The sequence below is a fragment of the Chiloscyllium punctatum genome, chromosome 17 (assembly GCF_047496795.1).
Source record: "Chiloscyllium punctatum isolate Juve2018m chromosome 17, sChiPun1.3, whole genome shotgun sequence".
Lineage (NCBI taxonomy): Eukaryota > Metazoa > Chordata > Chondrichthyes > Orectolobiformes > Hemiscylliidae > Chiloscyllium > Chiloscyllium punctatum.
Genome location: NC_092755.1, coordinates 63492402 through 63512382, shown reverse-complemented (window position 1 = coordinate 63512382; position 19981 = coordinate 63492402). Strand labels below are relative to the sequence as shown.

Here is a 19981-nt window from a genome sequence, read left to right as displayed (position 1 = left end):
TCACTCAGTTCCCTAGGGATATGAGATCACAAGAATGCCAAGGTCTGAATGATTATAATTGTTCAAAGCACAAAAGATTAGAGTGACAGCTTGTTATATGATCTCATCTCCAAGACCCATGAGATATCTGTGCTGTTTTATTGGGTGTTCCAGCATGGAGCCTATCCTGCAGCACCAGACGTGGGGGAGAAGGATGACACGTGAATGTGGCTGTGTTAACTTGACTCATGGTCTTTGGAAGGAAAGCAGGTGACTTTTTATTCCTGTAGCAGTGACATCATGCTATCTTCACGAGGAGCCATGGTTTCCATGTCAACTGTTGTGATGCAGCTGTCCTTGGTGTAATTTGTGTTTATACCTGTAAATATTTCACTTCCAGCATTCAAGCAGTCAGTTTAAGAAAACTTAATTCCCTGGTTTAGATTTGTGGGATAAAAACAGTTGTTAAGAATCAAGACATTAATTGGAATATAAGCAAAAACATTGCTGGGCTGTACAAGCCAATCTGTCAGCATTTGAAAGAGCAAAGACAAAAACAGCTTGCATTCTGACTCTGAAGTACATCTGAGTACTTTATCAAGGGTTGTTGACTGCAGGTGGGAATAATTAAAGATGAGGGAGAATAAAATGCAGTCACGCAAATAGGTCTTTAAAGAGACTTTAGGAGGAAGGGTAAAAGGTAGCAATGCTAAATAGCTTACAGAGTGTCTTCCAAAGAGAGTGGAAATAGAACAATCCATTTACTATACTGCTGGTGAGAGAAGGGAGGATAGTGAGGTACATGTATGGGAACTTAATTATTGTGTTAAAACAGTATTTCAGGCAGAAAATGGTAAGATTAGGGGCACAATTGAAACTTTGTTGCTCCGATTTTGCACCCAAGACTTTGCACTAAATGGACACTTGGGTAACATCACTAATCTTGCTGCATCTGTTGGTTACCTGGGAACACTTAATTTTGACTTTGCTGCATATATGTGGTAACTGATTCTGGGATGGTGGGGTGTGGTGTGCAGGAAAGATAAGATGTTGATAAATATGGGATCAAAGATGGAGCACAGGTTTCAAATAATTAGGAAACTATTTGTGGAAATGTCATTTCTACAAAGTTAGATAAGAATAGATTTAAGAGCTGGTGATGTGAGCAAGTCTGACATGTCTTAAAGGAACATTCTCTGAGTAGAATATTGTAGCTTCAAACTCCATTTTAGAGACTTAAGCACATCATTGAGCTGGATCTTTATTGTAGTACTTAGAGAAAACTGCATTATTAGAAGTACCAATTTGTTGGGTACGATGTCAAATTAATGCTTCACCTGCCCTCTTCCAAAAAATAGGAGTGTTCTCCCAATGTTCTTGGCAATATTTATTCCTCAAACAATATTACTGTATAAAGGATTATCTTGCTGTTTAACTCTGTTATTTGTGGGATCTTGCTATGTGTAATTGGCTTAACCAATAGAGACTGCATATCAAAGGTATTTTATTACATACAGAATAATTTGGGTCATCATAAGAATCTGAAAGATGCTATATAAATGCAAATAGTCAATTCGCTCAAGATGGAGCATGAAAAATAGACAATAGGAGGAATTAAATGCTCCAAAGTTTTGATAATCAAGTATTTGGAGGAACAATCCAAATCACTGTGGTGTAAGGTGGTGTTTGTAGCATTTGCAAAGTGCTATGAAAAGACAGAACAATTAGCATAAAGCACTATGGTGACTAGAGGTAGAATAAAAGTTCCTCTTTGTACTACCTCAGCAAGAAACTTTCATTAACAATGTTAATGTTAACCTCTGTGGTGCACCTGTATGTTTTCAGTATTTTCTCCCAGATCTTCAGCATTTGTAGTTTTTTTTTATTGGTGGTGCTGGTCTCCAGAGCTAATTTGTTACATTTCTATTTCTACTGATTTTCACTTTAGAGAAACAAGATTATTTTTATGTTCTCATTATGAGCTATAAAGTGGAACTTAAATTATCTATAAATTACATTTACGAATTAAATAATATGGAGCTTGTTACTTTATTGAAGAAAGCAACCCCTCAATTTTAAACACTGAGATCCTATATTTATATTAGCAGTGCTGGCTAAAGTGAATAACAACCAGGTTTACTTAAAGTTTTGCTGCCATAAACATGTTATTATATCATTTTAAAAATAAAAGTATATTTGTTTTACTTCCATTTCTTTAAATCACTATCTCAATAATGCAAAATATCACAGGTGCTGTCCATTGACAAGAACAAAAATAGTCAAAGGCTATCTTTTTGTAAATGGGAAAGAAGTTTGAACTCAGACCAACTTATAAAAATGAATAAAACAAAAGTTCTCACTGTCCTAGTTGTAAGAGTTCTAATTAAAGTGAGTTTGGGCACTCAATGAATTCCCAGTGTCTTCAATTCGAGATCTTTGAATGATGAGCGTTGAACAATTCTTCATTAATTGGCACTCAATGGGAAATGCACAGACAAGAATGCCTGATTTGAAATACAAATTGTCATATTGATGCAGTAGGGGGCATACTTCTGATGTTGGATGAAAGTTTCTTGTTGAGGTAGTACAAAGAGGAACTTTTATTCTACCTCGAGTCACCATATGTGCCTGACCGGGGAGTGCTTTATGCTAAAAGTGGATAGAAACTGTCCATTTTTTTACCTTGCTACTCTTCAACTTGAAAAACCGTATTAATGAGGAGAATTGTTTAAAATGAAATAAAATGTTTAATCATTTATTAGATGCATCAGTTAATTGTAAAATATTATTTAAATTAAAGCAGTATTGCTTTTGACTGCTTTAAGGGATATTATGTTCCCCACCCACTTTTAATAGTAAATAAATGTCTCGGGTAGAGTTTTTCCTATTATTGTGTAATAATCAGTTAAATGTTTGTGTAAAAGGAGAGGTATACAAATACCATAAGTTGTCGATTATGCCCAGCAGCAACATTTTGACATAGATAATTTAAATGTACTACCTTTTTAAAATGCATTAATTCATCCTGTCGTTAATGACACTATGAATGTCAAAACACCATGTGGTGTGGTAAAATGCTGAACCATACTGATCAGGGATCTCTAGTTTTATCTGTAGTTCTTGTTCTGTTAGCTCACTCACCTTAGCCAGGATAACATTAGAGATGCAACAACACATTTGCTGTTCCTTCATTAGAAGGAAAATGGTAAAGGATCCTTTATCCTGATTGTTCTTAAGTAACTGCCTGGAAAGTGTATATGTATGGATGAAGGAAAAGATATTGTTCAGAGTTCTGACCTCACATGAGGTATATCCTCTTGGACAAAGTACCTCGATGGTTGTAGTGGAACTGTACTCCAATGTAAATTGTGTCCTTTAGAAGTGAAAGGGGGCAAATTGGATTTTAAAAAACGACAGAGTAGCTTTTCTAATAAATTCCTAGGATGGTGTTTTACATGTTAGTGGGGTGAACTGAATGATCCATACCCATAGACAGCCTGGAGGAATTCCAAAATAGAACATTAGACAGACTTAACAGACTGAATATTGGGTCTATCCTTCAAGCTGAAATTAAGGAGTCTGGGTTAAGCATTTACAAAGGAAATGTTTAAAAATCATATATATGGAGTGTTTTTTTAAATATCAAGAATAATCCTCCATTTCCTTCTTGTGTTCCATTTTAAACTTATGGATTGAATAAAACTTGCACAGCATTTCTGTAAACACTGACAGTGGAATATAAGTATATGGTTGCTTCAGAAGCAAACATAAAATTTGTGGCTAATTAAAATCTGCTAAAATTGTTTTTACAGGGAACACTTTACCTCCTAATAGAAGAGACGAGTCAGTTATTGAGATCCTTGATGCCTGTGCAGCTGTGGTACAAATGCATAATGGGAGAAGACTCCATCAATAGTTACTTGTTGGAAGGCACCCTGATTGTTCTGTACAGTCTTTGCAAGGTGAATATTCAGAAAGATTTTCTTGCTTTCTTCTTTCATGTCGGTTCCAAAGGATGCATTTTCAATTTGCGTTCAGTCAATGAACCACTGTGGCACGTGATATGAGATTAAAAGTAAATTTATTGTGTATTGGCCATTGACACTACTCCAGATTTTTCCCTAAATAGCTTTTCTGTAGAAGTAATCTTCTTAAAGGAGCAAATAGTTTCACTAAATAAGTATAAAATCAAGACTGGTAGGTGCAATTTGGAACAGTTGTAACTTGGGCACATTTATAGAATCACAGAACTCGTATAGTGCATAAGAGAGCTATTCAGCTCACCATATCAGCATTTGTCTCCAATTGAGCATTATGACCTAATGCCAATCTTCTGTCCTTTTCTCCATTCCCCCGCAAATTGTTTCTATTAAAATAATAATCTAATACTCTGTAAAAGCCTCAATAGAACCTAACTTCACCATTCTTTCAGGCAATGCATTCCAGGCCCCAACTAATTAATATGAGCGTTTTTTTTCCACAGCACTTGGTCCTTTTGAAAAATGTTTTAAATCGATGATTTCTTGTTCCAAACCCTTTTACAAGGATGAATAGTTTCTCCCAATCTACTCTGTCCAGAGCCCTCATGACTTTAAAAATTTCAATCCAATTTCGTCTTAGCCTTCTCCACTCCAAAGAAAATAGTCCCCACATCCACAATCCACCTTCATTGTTGAAGTTTCTCATCACTGGAACTATTCTCATAAGTCTCTTTGGCATTTTTTTTCAAGATGTTTGCATTCTTCCTGAAGTGTGATTTGCACATTGTGCACAGTACTTCAACTGAGGCCTAGCTACTATTTTGTCCTCATTTAGTGTAACCTCACTGTTCTTATAGTTTATGTTCCCCATTAATAAAGATAAGAATATCTTTATCAACTGCTGACCTCATCTGACCTGTTTCCTTTAATGTCTTGAGTACATATACACTCAGATCTTGCTGCTCCTACACAACCTTTAGAGTATTAGCTTGTTCTTTAATTTTATTCTATCTATGTTCTTTCTACCAAAATATCTCACCTCACATTTCTCTTTTTTAAATTTCATTTGCGACGTGTCTGTCCTCTCCGTCAATTTGTCAATGTCCTTTTGTAGTACTGCACTGTCTTTCTCACACTTTACCATTTTTCCAAGATTTGTCTTCTCTGTAAAAATTGAAATGGGCCCTTCCAAACTAAGGTCTAGATCATTTATATATCAAGAAAAACAAAGGTCCCAGTAGCCATCCCTGGGAAGGTCCATTTATCCATGTGACAATTCATTCTATTTATTCTCGAAGTTTCATCACAAGCAAGATTAAACTGACTGGTTTGTAATTGCTGCCTTATCCTTGCACTTTTTTTTTGAACAAGTGCTTAACATTTGCAATTCTTGCACTATTCCTAAGTCTAAGGAAGACTGAAAAGATTTAGCCAGTGTCTCCACAGTTTCCACATTCACGCCACTCATTATTCTTGCATGCATTTCATCTGATCCTGGTTTCTTGTCCATTTTAAGTGCAGAAGTCTACCCAATGCCAGCTCCTTATCAATTTTGAATCCTTCCAGTGACTGAATTTCGTTCTCTGTTAATCTGGTCTAGGTAGTGCCATGCTTCCTGCTTCCATTGTCAAATTCCTCTTTCATCCCAACTGCCTTGCTTTTCTTTTTACCATTCTTTTACTATTTGTAACGAAAAGAGACTTTGGAATTCCCTTTTATGTTAGCTGCCGTTCCCCTTCATAACACCTCTTCTTTAATTTGCTTTTACACTTCTCGTCTGAGCGTTCTATATTCAGCTTGGTTATCGATTGTTTTTCTGCCTGACATCTATCATAACTACTGCTTTCTTTACTTTAATTTTTATCTCTGTTTTTCATCTAGAGATCTCTGGATATGTTTGCCCTACCTTTCCATTTTGAGTGTGTATAGCTTGGTTAGGGATCAATGACCCAAGGCAAGGATTTAAGATAACAGGTAGAAGATTTAGAGAGAATGTGAGTAAAGTGGCATTCTGGACCTCACTGTCTGTCAGGGTGATATAGGCAGAAACCCTTCATGAATTATTTAGATGTACACTTGTGATGCCAAAGCATACGAGGCTATGGATCAAATATTGGGAAATAGGATTAGAATAGGTAGATTTCTTTTGACAAGTGCAAACTTGATGGGCTGAAGAGCTTTTTCTGTGTTTTAGATCTTTTGAACTACGGCAAAACTGCACCATCTTTGAAGACAGCCCGTTGTTCAGCTACACTTTGTCCTTGCGACATTGGAATGAGCTCTCCCACAGTTAATTATTCTTAGTCCAGATTGTTATTTGTTCTTTTCTACTATCATCCAAACCTTATGACAAAATTATCTTTGTCCCCTAAATGTTCCCCATAGACACTGCTGTATTTGGCCCACATCATTCCAAAAACCCAGGTCAAGTGTTGCCACTTTCTGATTGGACTGAACATATTCTGCTCTAGAAAATTTTCCTGATCACAATTTAAGACTGCTTGCCCCTTTTATTCTTGAATTTCTGGGATATTATTCTGGAGGACTGCAGCACTCTTAACAAATACCACCACCCTTCCTTCTTTTCTTCCTTTCCTCTCCTTTCTGAATACCAGTATCAGGAATATCTAATACCCAATTGGCTTTTTCTTGAACCAGGTCTCTGAAATAACCATATACCATAATACACTACATGGCAATCTGCACCTGTAACTCAGCTAAGTTATTTAATATACTGCTTGCATTTGGGGGTCAGTTAGCTTAGTTGGCTGGACAGCAGTTCACAATGCAGAGTGATGCCAACAGCGTGGGTTCAATTCAAGCACCAGCTGAAGGTACCATGAAGGACTTGCTTTCTTAACTTCTCCCCTCACCTGAGACATGGTGACCCTCAGATTAAGCCACCACTCGTAACAGTACCTCACGCTAATGAGACAGCAGCCCAACAGCCTGGTAGGACCATAGTGAATTTGCCTCTTTAATCCTTGCATTCACATACATGCACTATAACCCAGCATTACAATGGCTTATTTCTCAATGATCCCTTATTTTGCCTCCACCTGTTCATTTCCTGCTCTCTATTCTAGTGTGACCTGGCTGTGCTGGTATTCTAAGTATCCTAGTAGCCATTTCTGATATTCTGTCTTGTTTCCCACAGCTCTGTTGATTTGGTTCAATTTCTCCCCAAGAACACTAGCTAAGTTCCCAACATTTTGGAGATATGTTTGCAGCTTGAAGTTTGTTGTAAGATCATATGTATCTCCTTTTATAATCAAATCCACAATCTTGTTACAAATCACAAACAACCAAAATGTTTCAAATCACAGTGGCATGGGGGATCTTAGTGTTTTAATGCATATTGCTTGTTTTTGACAATTTATCCAATTTTCTTTCTTTTGATTGACTGCGTATTGTCTGTTTGCAAATTGCTGCAGCTCTTGGATGTTTGTGGTCGAATAGGGGGTTTGCGAAAGGCCTTGAAGATCCTGTGTAAATCGCAGGTAAATCATGCTTCATATCACCTATACTTGTAACTATAAAAGTATTAAATGGAAACCAGGTATTTCCTTATGGGGTGGAAAGGAACATTGGAGAGCACTTCACCTGTTGCTGCTGCTACATCCCTGGAAGCCATATGAGAGCACTAGCAGAACATGGCAGCAAGTGGTCTGTTCTAAACCTCTTACCAAAATTACAGTGGCACCTAACAATAATGCAAATAAAAGTGAAACAGAGAGTATTTTAAATTTGCTTTTTGAGCTCTGAACTCAGATATATGTTTCATTAACATTATTTAATGTTACCATAAAACCTGAGATCTGAAGTTGATCAGAGTACATGCATTCAGAATTCCAAAGGAGGGAACAATTCCATAGAAGCATGTTTGTCAGTGTATCCTGACTTCATGCAAGTGCTCTCATTCTGTACAGAAATCTGCCAGAAGTTGTAAGTTTGTTTCATTATTTATTATTAAATGTTAGTTAGTCATTGAGCTGTACAGCATGGAAACAGACCCTCTGGTCGAACTCGTCCGTGCCGATCAGAAATCTTAAATAAATCTTGTCCTATTTGCCAGCATTTGGCCTTCTAAACCTTTCCTATTCATATACCCATTCAGATGCCTTTTAAGTGTTGTAATTGTACCAACCTCCAGCACTTCCTCTGGCAGCTCATTCTAGTTGTTAGAAAGTATTTACAAATATGCTTTTTGTCATGTTTCAGTGTTAGTAAGATTTACAGAATTTAGTCTTACAATGAAGTTGTGAACAATTGTTTTTCAGACTAGAAAAATAATAAAGTGGGGTTTCCCACTGCTATATTTGATATATGCTATAATTTAGACTAGGGTAACAGAGCAGAACTTCAAAATTTGCAAATGACACAAAACTTGGAAGTATTGCAGATGATGGTGATAGACTTCAGGGTAACATTGGTTGATAGAATAGACAGACGGGTGGCAAATGAAATTCAAATCAGTGAAATGCAAAGTAATATATTTTTGGTAGTAAGAATGAGGAAAGATGATTTAAATAAAGGTGCAATTCTAAAGATTTTGCAGGAACAAAAAGATTGTTTTTTTGCACAAATCATTGACAAAAACAGGGCAAGTAAAGAAAATTATTAAAAAGGTATATGGGATTTTAGGTTTTATAAATAGAGGCATAGAGTGCAAATACAAGCAAGTAATAGTTGTAATCAATCTTCTTTAACACAATAATTCGACCTCAACTGAGCAATCCTGGGCATTGCAGTTAGGGACGTTGTGAAGATTTATCAGACGATGCAGAAAAGATTCATTAGAATGAAGTTCCTCATCCATGGAACCAATGATGTGAACCTGGGGTCGTTCTCTTCAGAGAACAAATCATTGAACGGAAATTTAAAACAAAATAAGGGTCTAGATCAAGTACATAGAGCGAAACTATTGCCATTAATGGAAGAGTTGAAAACCAGACTTCATGGATTTAATTTGACTGACAGTAGAACCAGTGGGAATATAAGGAAAAGCTGTTTTGTACAGGTTAAGATCTGGAATTCACTGTCTGAGGGTATGAGAGGCAAATTCAGTCATGGCTTTCAAAGTGAATAGAATAAACACCTGAAGGAAGAAGAATTGTAGGGTTTTGGGGAAATGGCAGAAGAGTGGGACTAGTTGAATTTCTCTTGCAGACAACCAAAGTGAACTTGATGGGCTGAATGGTCTCCTTGTTTGTTGTAACCATTCAATGATTCCAAGTATTCCTAAGTAAGGATAGAGTGCAAAAGTTGAAGGGAGTCTACTTCTTTATTACTCCAAGTTGAAACAGTTTATGTGTGGGCAGCATTCAATATTTATGATACCAGTTATGATTTATTAAGTCATGAACACACTGTTTATGCTGAAAAGTGCAATATATCTAAATGAACAATGTAGCAGAGACCTCATTAATGCTAGTGCAGTTATACCTAACATGACTTATTGCCTTCAGGAAAAAATGGTTAGAGGTCAGGTTGGAAGACCAAGAAATATCTGTCTTATAGCTGTGCAAACATGACAGTACCATTCCCGAATTGGATCCCTACCTGATTTCAAAGCAATGAGATCTATTCAGACAATTTAACAATACTGGGCTTGACACCCCATGATTATAACTCCAGTTATATGTAATATGTTTCTTTAAAAGTGTCTACAGGTTTCTTTGCTCTCTTTGGTACATTTTATAAATTCTCAAGCGCTGCTTTGAACTTGCAGAAATTCCAGCCCTGCTGGGGAAAGAATTCTGAGCAAAAGCCAGAGGTACAAGCATGATTCCAGTTGAGATGACAGGAATCACATGCTTTTAGGATGAAATCATGGGCAAGTGAATGCAAGTACAGTAGTGTACCATGTCAAGGATTGAAGAAAGCATTTCAGAACTGAAATCTCATTAAGAAATTGAATTCAGCAAATCTGATAATTTGTGGAACTGGCAGCATAATAATGATTGGAAAAGCTGCCAGATTGTGGTTAAAAACCCAGATGGTGCCCGAATGTCCTTCAGGAAAGGAAATTTGCTACCCCTGCGTGGTCTGCCTGGTGTGAGATCCCAATCTCTCACTAAGTGGTTAATTCTTGTTGCCCTCTGAAGTGGATGAGCAAGTCGCTTATGCAAAACAACCAATACTATCTTCTGAGAACAACAGAGGGAGATGATAAATGGCATTGGCAAAATGCCTGGGAGCAGGTCAACATTCTATCTTTGCAAGAGAGGGAGTAGGGTAGAGCAATGAAGAAGGTAAGGTAATATTGAAGAAGAAAATACATTTTTTAATGGGGGCAAAAGCAAAATCTGTACCAAGTCAAGATAGCTATCCCTGCGAAAAAAAAGGATTCTGGAACTTTACAGCATAATTGATGTCTGAGACAAAATGCTGTGTTAATTTTACAGCTACTGATGATGTAATCAATTCAAGAGGAGCATTTATGTTACGAGTTGGATATAAAGTCTATTCTAATTAGGTTATATGGCTCTGACTTAAGAACTATGAAAGGGTTTTGTTGGTGTTAGATCAGCACAATTAGCATTATGTCAGCTGTACTTCTGTTACACAAAGTGAAACTTTCATATTGGTTTTTAGATGTAATTTCTTATTGGGAGCAATTACTTATTTCACGTCTATCATCAGTCGCTCGAAATAAATCTGCTGTTTTCCAAAGATTGCCTTAATACTGGAAAATATATTTTTTAAATCCCCAAACTCTCAGCCGTTCTTCAACAGAAGCCTTAATATTGACAATGATCTGCATCTCATTTTTGTTGGAAAACATCAATATAAAAGCTGTGCTTCTCATTGCAATTGCCTTCTGTTTTGGCAGAGCTGTGGTGTACCAGCTACCAGCCAGCAGTGCAGTGAAGCTGGAGATATCTGTCCAATCTGCCAGGCAGAATTTCGAGAACCTGTGGTGTTGATTTGCCAGGTAGGGGGAAAGAGGAGTAAACAAGACAGACCTTGGATTGTTTTTAGTTGATATGGAAAGGATAATTGTTCTGTATTCAAATCAATTATGTCCTTGATGATTTGTTAAATCTGGCATTGTCGGTATTGACTGAAATCTTGCTCAGGGAAACTTTCATGATTTTAATTACCTGATCCACAGATGCAATATTAGCAATAATTTTTGTTACAAACATAGGAGGTCAGTCATTATCAAACAACAACTCTGATGATGCATGAATAAGTAGCATTTATCAATGTTGCTTTGGGAAGCATGACAAAAATATAATTGTTGAAATATATAAAGAAACCAGTGGAGAAAAAGATTATAGGGTGATTATTGTGCAGTGAACTGTGCAACCCAAAGCACGACTCACAGTGTATTAAGAAAATAAACATGTTGGAAATACTCAACAGAATCAGGCAGTATCTATGGAGAGTGAAACAGTTAACATTGCATGTTGATGATAACCTTTAAGATCTCTTTAATCTTAGACATTAATTCTTTTCCATAGAGGTCACCCAACCTGAGTATTCCCAACATTTTTTATGTCTTTTATGGGGATTTCCAGCATTTAAAAAACTCTTATTGATTGTAGTCATATTGAGCTTTGCAACTTGATGTATTGTAATAAGAAATAGGAGGAGAAGGGAATAGACTCTTGAGAGATATCAGGAGTATCAATGTAGGAGTGGCAAAAGAAGTCTTTGTACTTAATTCCCTGTCAACAACTGGATAGATGAGAATGAAATCATGGGTTGATAAGTGGCAAGTAACATTTGCAATATATATTTGTTAACAATGACCATCTCAATAAGAGAGAATTTAACCATATCTCCTTGATGTTCAATGCCATTACTATTCCTGAATCACCCACTATCAACATTCGGAATATTATTATTGACCAAAACCTGAACTGAACTATTCAAAGAAATGCCCTGGGTACAAAAGCTAGTTAGAGATTGGAAGTCTCATGGTGAGTAACTCTCATACAGATTCCCCAAAGCCTATTCATTATCTGCAAAATGCAGGCTTGGAGTGTAACGGACTACTCGCCACTTGCCAGCCTGAGTGCACTCAAATAACACTCAAGAAGCTCAGCATTATCCAGGACAAAGCAGCCTGCTTGACTGGCATCCCATCCACCACCTACGACATTCATTGTCTTTGCCACTGATGTGAAAGCGATAGCAGTGCTCCCCATCTCCAAGATGCACGCCAATTCACCAAGGCTGCTTAGACGGCACTTCCCATACCCATGAATCTCTACCACCTAGAAGAACAAGAGCAACAGATATATGGGAATTTTGTCACCTGCTAGTTTCCCCCTAAGCCTTGTACCATCTTCACTTGCAACTGCATTGCTGTTCTTTCAGTGTGGCTGGGTCAAAATCCTGGAACACCCTAACAGCACCAAATGGACTGGATCAGCTCAAGAATATGCCTAACCATTACCTTTTCAAGGGTAATTAAGATATGCAATAAAAGTGTAGTCTAGCCAGCAACACCCACATTCCAAGAGAGTTTTTTTAATATAAAAATTCTGAATGTAGTTCCTGCACAGTTGGTGGACAATGGAGCAGGTTTGGAGCAGAATTTTGTGGTCAGTCATGTCCAGAGGCTGCAGCCAGGTCAAGAAGGAAGTCATTTGTGACTTTCATAACGGTTATTTCAGTATGGTGTCAGTGGCAAAAACCTGACTGGAGAGCTTCACAATGATGTTCTGGACATGGTGTACAGAGAGTTAGGAGGCAACAAGACATGCAAGGATTTTCGAGAGGAAAGTGAATTTGGCGATGGGGCAGAAGTTGACAAGGATGGGGATCAAGAGTTTTATTGTTGGAGAGAGGTGATGACACCATCTTCTGACAGAGAAGGTGACAGTACCAAAGGGTAAATAACTGTTAATAACATCAAATAATACATGAGCCAGGAGTAATGTTGTATCGTCACTAGTTTAAAAGGAATAGAATCTCGAGAAGTTGGTTCCTTGTTATCCAATGCATCAATTTTAAAATCCTCATCCTTGTTTTCAGATCCTGCCCTATCTCTGAAATCTCTTCCATTCCCAAATGACCTGGCTCTTTCCAGATCTTAACATTTCTATCTGGTCTGTTGAACATTCCCAATTTTAATTTACCAGCATTGACAACCATGCCTTTAACTGTCAAATTGTGAAGTGCAGGATGCCCTCTGGTTCTCATCCACTCTACCCCACTTTAAAGATGTCACTCAAAACCTACTCCTTTGACGAAGCTTCTGGTCATCTGATGTAAGAGTTCCTTTTGTAATTCCTTGTCAATTTTTATTTAATAGCTGTCCTCTAAGGCACTTTGAGGTGTTATCACATTGGAAGATGCCACACAAATGCATGCTATTGTTAGAGAAAAGAAAATTCTGTGAACTCTAGAAAAGAATATTTTTAACAAATACTCGGCTTCAGTGGAGAGGTAACCGAACTGAAAGATTAACTCGTTTCCTTTCCCCACATAAACTGACAGATTTGCTAAAGATCTCCAGTACTTTCCGTCTGACTTTATATTGATGACAAGTTAGAATAAGTTATTTTCATCAATGAGCTTCAGTATTTCGTCCACCTGTGATTATCAACTCAGCGCCAAGTATAGAAAGGGCAGCGTAAACTGTTCACATGCAGCCTTACAATTAAAATCTGCTTTCAAGGTAACGGGCGGCGCGGTGACTCAGTGGTTAGCACTGTTCCCTCACAGAGCCAGGGAATGTGAAGTTTGCAAGTTCTGCCCACGTCTGTTTCTTCTGGGTGCTCCAGTTTCTTCCCACAGCCGTGGTTAGCCGTGGGAAATACAGGCTTACAGGGACAGATAGGGGGCTGGATGCTCTTCGGAGGGTCGGTGTGGACTCACTGGGCCGAATGGCCTGCTTCCACACTGTAGAGATTCTATGATATGATCATTCACCATTCGGTTGAACTCGTATTTGTAATTGTTTGCGGGCGAGTTGGGAGATCTAATGAAAATGTGAATGTTTTTAGAAGATGAAATTGCAGTAAATAAGGCCTATATCCTATCACACACACAAACACACACACGCACACACAGGTGAAAGGACTGAATGCTTTCTGTTCGAGTGTAGAGAGCTCAACTGCGCGGGCTCACAGCCGACGTGACTTTTACCTTCACTGACTGGTGCATTTCTCGCAGCTTTTCACATGCACGGATCTGCCTGGGTGTTTTTTTTTAAAGTGCGCGCTTTGTTCTTTTCTCTCGCCGTTTCTCCAGCACGTCTTCTGCGACGAGTGCGCTTGCCTGTGGTTTGACCGAGAGAGGAGCTGTCCAATGTGCCGAACCGCTGTCAGTGAAAGCCTGCGGTACTGGAAGGACGGAAGCACCTCGGCGCACTTCCAGGTGTACTGACGGCCAGCCGTGGCGTGGAGACCAGCCCTCGGGGAGGTGAGGAAATGCAGCTGTACAACAGCTGGGATAAAGCTGCCTGTTATTTATCGCGAAGAAAGTATACAGACTCCACGTGGAACAATAATCATAACAATGTTTCAAAATCAGCGCCTATTCGGTAAAGGCATTCTTAATGATAGATAAAACACCTTACCAAACAAAGTAAATGTATTCGAGTGTTTTTTTTCAGCAACAATGTACATTGTGCGAGCAATATTCAGTGAATGATGTTCTTTTTCTCTCTTGATTGCTGTGATCTGTAATCTTCATTAAATATTTGATTTCACTCACTGGATTTGCAATGTCATTTAAGTGAGGGTACAGAGGCTATTCTGGTTGTGAAGCATTTATTCAGAATGTTCACGTTAACTTTCAACAATTCTATGAAACAATTGACTGAAAAAAATCGCCATAAATATATTTACATAAAGATACGAAGACTTTTTTTTAAAAATCATATGCTTGTAATTACATGCAGTAACATCAACTGGTATAAAATTGTGGTATCAAATGTTACATCGCAAATTTTCAAAGCATGCATTTTTTTTTCTCTGTATTTTGTTCCCATGTTTTGTAAAATGTAACCAGTGCAATTTTCCAATCCAACTCCTTCACATTCCGGTGGTTTGTTCAGCCCAAGTTTGGGACTGAGTTGCACTCTCAAGCAACCTTCACTGCGTCCGCGGAACGACGGATTCTGCACCTGCCATCTGCAAAGTAAAGGAATAGTTCATTCTCTTGCTATTGACTGTTTTCTCATATTTAAACGTAAAATATTACTAGCTGAAAAGAACCGAAGTTATCGCAAGCACAAATGACATTCTTTCCTCAATAGTCTCATGTGACACTTCTCATGAGTAAGGCACCTTGAACATTTTTTAAAGCGAAATTTGTAGTTTGACCGCATGATTTTGGATTGATGCTGGTCACTTGACAATCATTTCTAGAAGAGAACCCTCGCTTCCTGACCAAAGATGCCATCAAACCCATAAATGCTGGAATAAATGTCGCAAGTGGGACTTGATGGGCCGAAGGACCAGTTCTGCGCTGTATAGTCGCTTCATAAGTAACTGAGTACGGTGCATGCAAAAAAAAAGTTACTATGGCCCGCAACTCCGGGGGAACGTATCTTGAATGTGATCCAGATACGCTCTTGTTCTTTTCCTCAATGTCTTTGGGAGGTAGCTCATGCAATGGCGCACCACAGGCACTGACACACTGTTCGCACATAGTGGCCCCAGAGAGCGGGAGTTGGCAGACTATAGCATGGATGGAAGAGAGCACGACTGAGAGCGACTGTATCCTCCACACGTTGCAGCTGGGGTGACTGGCTGTGAATCAAAGGGAACGCTCACTGACTCTCACCCTCAGCTCAGAGATGGTCACGCTAATTGTAGCATCCCCATGTAACTGTCCAGCTGAGATCAGCTCTCGGTTCAGCCAGGATGTTCCTCAATATCATTCATAGTAGCGCTACGAGGTTACCTCGAAGTTAGCTCTCAGATTCACTCTTCAAAGTGTCTGAGCCCCCTACCACCATTACCTTTTGGAGATCTGAGCATAACTTGTTATGGTCAAAAATAATGAATCACCGGCAGTTCCCCCTCCACAGAGGAATGTTTTGCACATTTCAAACACGTTTCTCCCAAAAAGAAATATCATTGTCAAAATTGGTGAGAAGAAGAAGAATAAACATTTCAACTTAAAGCTGATAACGCCGCTCTTATCCGAGAAATATCAGTACTGCAGTCGGACTCATTAATCACGATTGTAAGGGGATTTAAAGAGTCTTACCTGTTGAAGTCCAGATCACCAAGTGTCAAACTTCCTACAGGTGTTTGTTTCTGATGAGTATAAGGAGCGCTGTGACATGGACGAGTGTGCAAATGGTATAAAGATGCCTGTTGTTGACATGGGTATGGATTCTGTTCCTGCCCGCGGCTTTCCTCAGCGCCCTCTCTTGCAAATGGTCCCCTATTATCCTTAACCTCCTGGCGACCTCCTGCACTTCGGAGCAACGTTCCCCTGCTCGGCCGGAGGGGCACACACACATCGTCTTATCCACATCGTCTGCTTGCTGACACATTGGTAACCAAGAGCGAGCACGATAAACCTCAAAAGTCAGTGTCTCTGTCGTTAGGAGCTCGATTATTAATTAAAGCTGCCTCCAAGTGTCACATGGCGTTCGAGGGATTTACATCATCTCTTCCTCCCCCCTACCCTCCCTCCCACCACCACCAACAATTTCGTGTTGAGCTTGTGCTGGAAGGTATTCCTTAACCGTTTAGTTGCTAGAACTATCATTTCAACTGCTGTTTCTCACGTTGTCCCAAGATTATATGTAAGGTATACTTTTACCACAATGAGAAGCAATCATTTTGCTTTGTAGCGTCGAAGTATTTCTTTTTGGTTAGTTTTCTGGACTTTTTTTTTGTAATGCACTGACTGTAATTAAAGTTCTGAGCGCTGGAGAAAACAGCACTTTCTAACGCACTTGATCCATCTTTCATTTTGTACAATTAATTTGTCATGGTACTCTATACGTTTATCGTGTACTTCATTTTTCAATAAAACTTCCCTTTTCCTTTGGAGGGAAGCTACTGGATGCAAATAAATTTCCCTTCCAAAAGATGCCAGGACAGATGGCTAATTTCCCCCCTTGAGGCGCATTAGGAATTTATACCTGCAAATGTGTTATGTTCTCTGTAAAACCCTGTTGTCAACATTAACCAAGCATGAAAGCAAACGATGGGCGTGTTTTACTTTCACAGTTCTCGCGGACATTTAGCAAAGTTTGTATTTCAACTCGATGTTACTGCAGGGAGTCATTCGGCGTGTGTATATGGTATTTATCGGGTTACATGGTGTTGAAAGGAGATATTTAGATCAGATGTTTGCAAGGACTAATTGTTGCGTTGGGTTAGCACGCTGCCGCTTCACATTGTTTTATAATCAAGATTGGAATCCAAAATAACGTCCACTGGTGAAATGCGATGGATGATATAACCATCCATCCTATATTTTCTTCCATTCGCCATTATTTCACACACTCCAAACTCTGCAACTGTTATGGCAGCATCTCATTCTCACCACACGCTTATTTGGCAGCTTCCAGCCCGAAGAATTGTTTTCCTTTCCCCACCTATTTCTGCGGGGCTTCTCTAAAGTTAACCCATCCTACTCCTCGAGGATCGCTCACTGGCTGCAAAATCCTAGGTCCAATTAGTTTGGACAGCCCAGATCCAAATCTTGACATGTGCAAGTTCACCGGCACAGAAATTTCCCCATCCTCTAATTGGACTGGCATTTTTACACTGACAGGGGGCAAGAGTAATACTACTTAAGTTAATGAGATGTGAACTCCTACTGCAGTAACGACAGAAGCACATTACGGAGGGAGACGGAGTGCTACTCTGTCGTTGACAATGATGTATCTGAATTAGTTGATAGTACTGAATACAATCACTTTTCATTAATTTGAGGGAACTGAAGGTTTTGACTGAGCAGACTATGTAAGCACTTATTGTGGAAACCCATAACCTCCTTTAAATCCATGTCCCTAATCTTATGTCCGCATTCTGGTATTCTTCACAGTTGCCCCAGACAGTTAGAACAAATAGGACTGAAAGCCAAGGGCCTTGAGGATTGCAAAGCTGGCATCTTTAGCCTTGACAGGCCACATCCTTCATCTTGGCATTGAGCGATTATGTGACAGCTGTAATGTCCTCCTTTTTTTCTCTAAAGGGTCTAAAGACCATTCCATTTCAAAATTATTTGATTTACTTTAAACATTGAACTAAAAAGTAAAACGTGAAGGGACAAAGAGTAGTCAGGCAAGGAGAAATAACTTGTAACTAGATTGTCCACACACGACAACAATAAACGTGAACGCATTCCAGTTGATGAAAAGTTTTGGAATTGGCCTTGCCATTACTATATATAAAACGGTGCTTAGCAAGGCACCCATAAACTGCAAGATAAAGGTTGGAAAATCTGTTTGTGATAGTGGAGATAGAAGAGCGTTGTTAACGAGGACGCCAGAAGTAAGTGATGGAGTCTATCATGTAACCCTGGAAGGGAGGGATGAGATGGGTGTATCTCCGACTCTGCAGCACACCCTCCGCACTCTGCACCTTCTCCAACATGGATTATATTCTCTAAGTGACTTTTGATCCCAAAGTATTCCAAACTCAAGCCAGTGAAAGTTACAGTAATTGAGAACCGCATAGTTCTTTAAGATTGGCTATCTGTCAACTTCTTAAATAATAATGTATTTCAGATAACTGAAACAAATATGTTCGGTTTGGGAATTACCAGGCATTCGCGCAAGCAATCTATGTTGACAGCTAGAATCCGGCCACACTAGGGTTGTGTCACACTGTGACATGAAATTAGCACTCCACTTATATTTTATATACTTGCACACTGAAACGTCGTAATAGTATATCTCTGAACATCATCTCGATATTGGAATGCTCTGTGTGGCTATATGGGTGGCAAAGAACTGGAAGCTGCGTTCAGTTCCTCAACACAGACAAATTTAGCAATACATTGGATTTTGTTATCTTCAGGTAGAATTGATTATCCACAATGCCTCCGTAATTCGAGTGCAAGAGTCCCAAGAAAAGGGTTCAATTAATCTAGACAGTCACAATCACCGAGATTGTTTTTGAAGTTGGCAGCTATCCACATAGGGAATATTACAACTAGCCTTCCATCATAATTCTTACCAAAAACTAAATCAAACGTTATTTCATTTTAGCACAGAGAGTGGCAGCTCATCAGAAGTACTTTTTGGGCCCCGAAGTGATTCGGGGCTTCCTGGGGTCATGGAAGACGGCGTTTCACTGCAAGCTTTTTTAAAGAGAAAAAGAAATCCCTTATATTTGCCGCACAACACTAACTAGTCAGTAAAATCTGACGGATGTTTATTCAGTTTAAATCAGCTCTACAGACGACCCTGTAATTCAATGAAGAAATCACAAGTAGATGTTTTATGATTGCACTATTCCCTTCTTGTAAGTGTTGGGCATGTTTAATACTGAAGTAAATTTTCATTTTTGAAAAGCAAATATATTGAAATTTCCACGGCAGGAAAATTGAAGATACATCGTGAGCAACAGACCAACTATATTTATTCAAATATTTATATATAAATATTTGAATAAATTTCTGGAAATTGTATTCTCAGTTTTAATTTATCTGATCCAACTCCTAATACAAACTGGGCATTACACTCTTCATCATCGCCCATCGGTCTTATTTGGAAATGAGCTTTCTTTCAATATATATCCATACAACCGTGTCTAATATTAAGCTATAAAACCCAGCTCGCAACTGGTATTTGTGTTTTATTTTTGTTAGCATAAGTTATTAAGGGGCATGAGCGAAAAGGTATATGTGGCTTCAGTACATAGCTCAACCCTGATCTCATTGAATGGAGGAAAACGACCACCAGCTGTCTCAAATCCCTTTTTAATATTCACTTGCAGGACGTGACAACGCTGGCTAGGCCAGCATTTATTTCCCAACCGTAGTTGCCCTTGAGAAGGTGATGGAGAGCAGACCTCCTGAACCGTTGCAGTCCATGTGTTGTAGGTTGACCCACAATGTGTCGAGGAAGGCAGTTCAAGGAT

At 38.8% G+C, this 19981-nt stretch overlaps 1 protein-coding gene and 1 long non-coding RNA gene across 4 annotated transcripts in view; one reads left to right on the top strand and one right to left on the bottom strand.

Moving 5' to 3' along the window:
• Positions 1 to 14635, top strand: part of rnft2 (ring finger protein, transmembrane 2) — a 62215-nt gene extending 47580 nt beyond the window's left edge. For 2 of the 3 annotated variants that reach the window (XM_072587315.1, XM_072587314.1), the window contains 4 exons: positions 3792 to 3941; positions 7394 to 7459; positions 10795 to 10896; positions 14172 to 14635. In XM_072587315.1, the coding sequence (XP_072443416.1) occupies positions 3792 to 3941; positions 7394 to 7459; positions 10795 to 10896; positions 14172 to 14306 (453 nt within the window). In that variant the 3' untranslated portion in view covers positions 14307 to 14635. The remainder of the gene's footprint in view (positions 1 to 3791; positions 3942 to 7393; positions 7460 to 10794; positions 10897 to 14171) is intronic. The other variant, XM_072587316.1, reaches the window with a different exon arrangement.
• A 40-nt stretch (positions 14636 to 14675) lies between these two features.
• Positions 14676 to 16475, bottom strand: LOC140487699 (uncharacterized). The gene is made up of 2 exons (XR_011962870.1): positions 16140 to 16475; positions 14676 to 15055 (listed from the first exon to the last, which is right to left on the bottom strand). It is a non-coding gene; the product is annotated as an uncharacterized lncRNA (long non-coding RNA).
• Positions 16476 to 19981: the final 3506 nt, after the last annotated feature.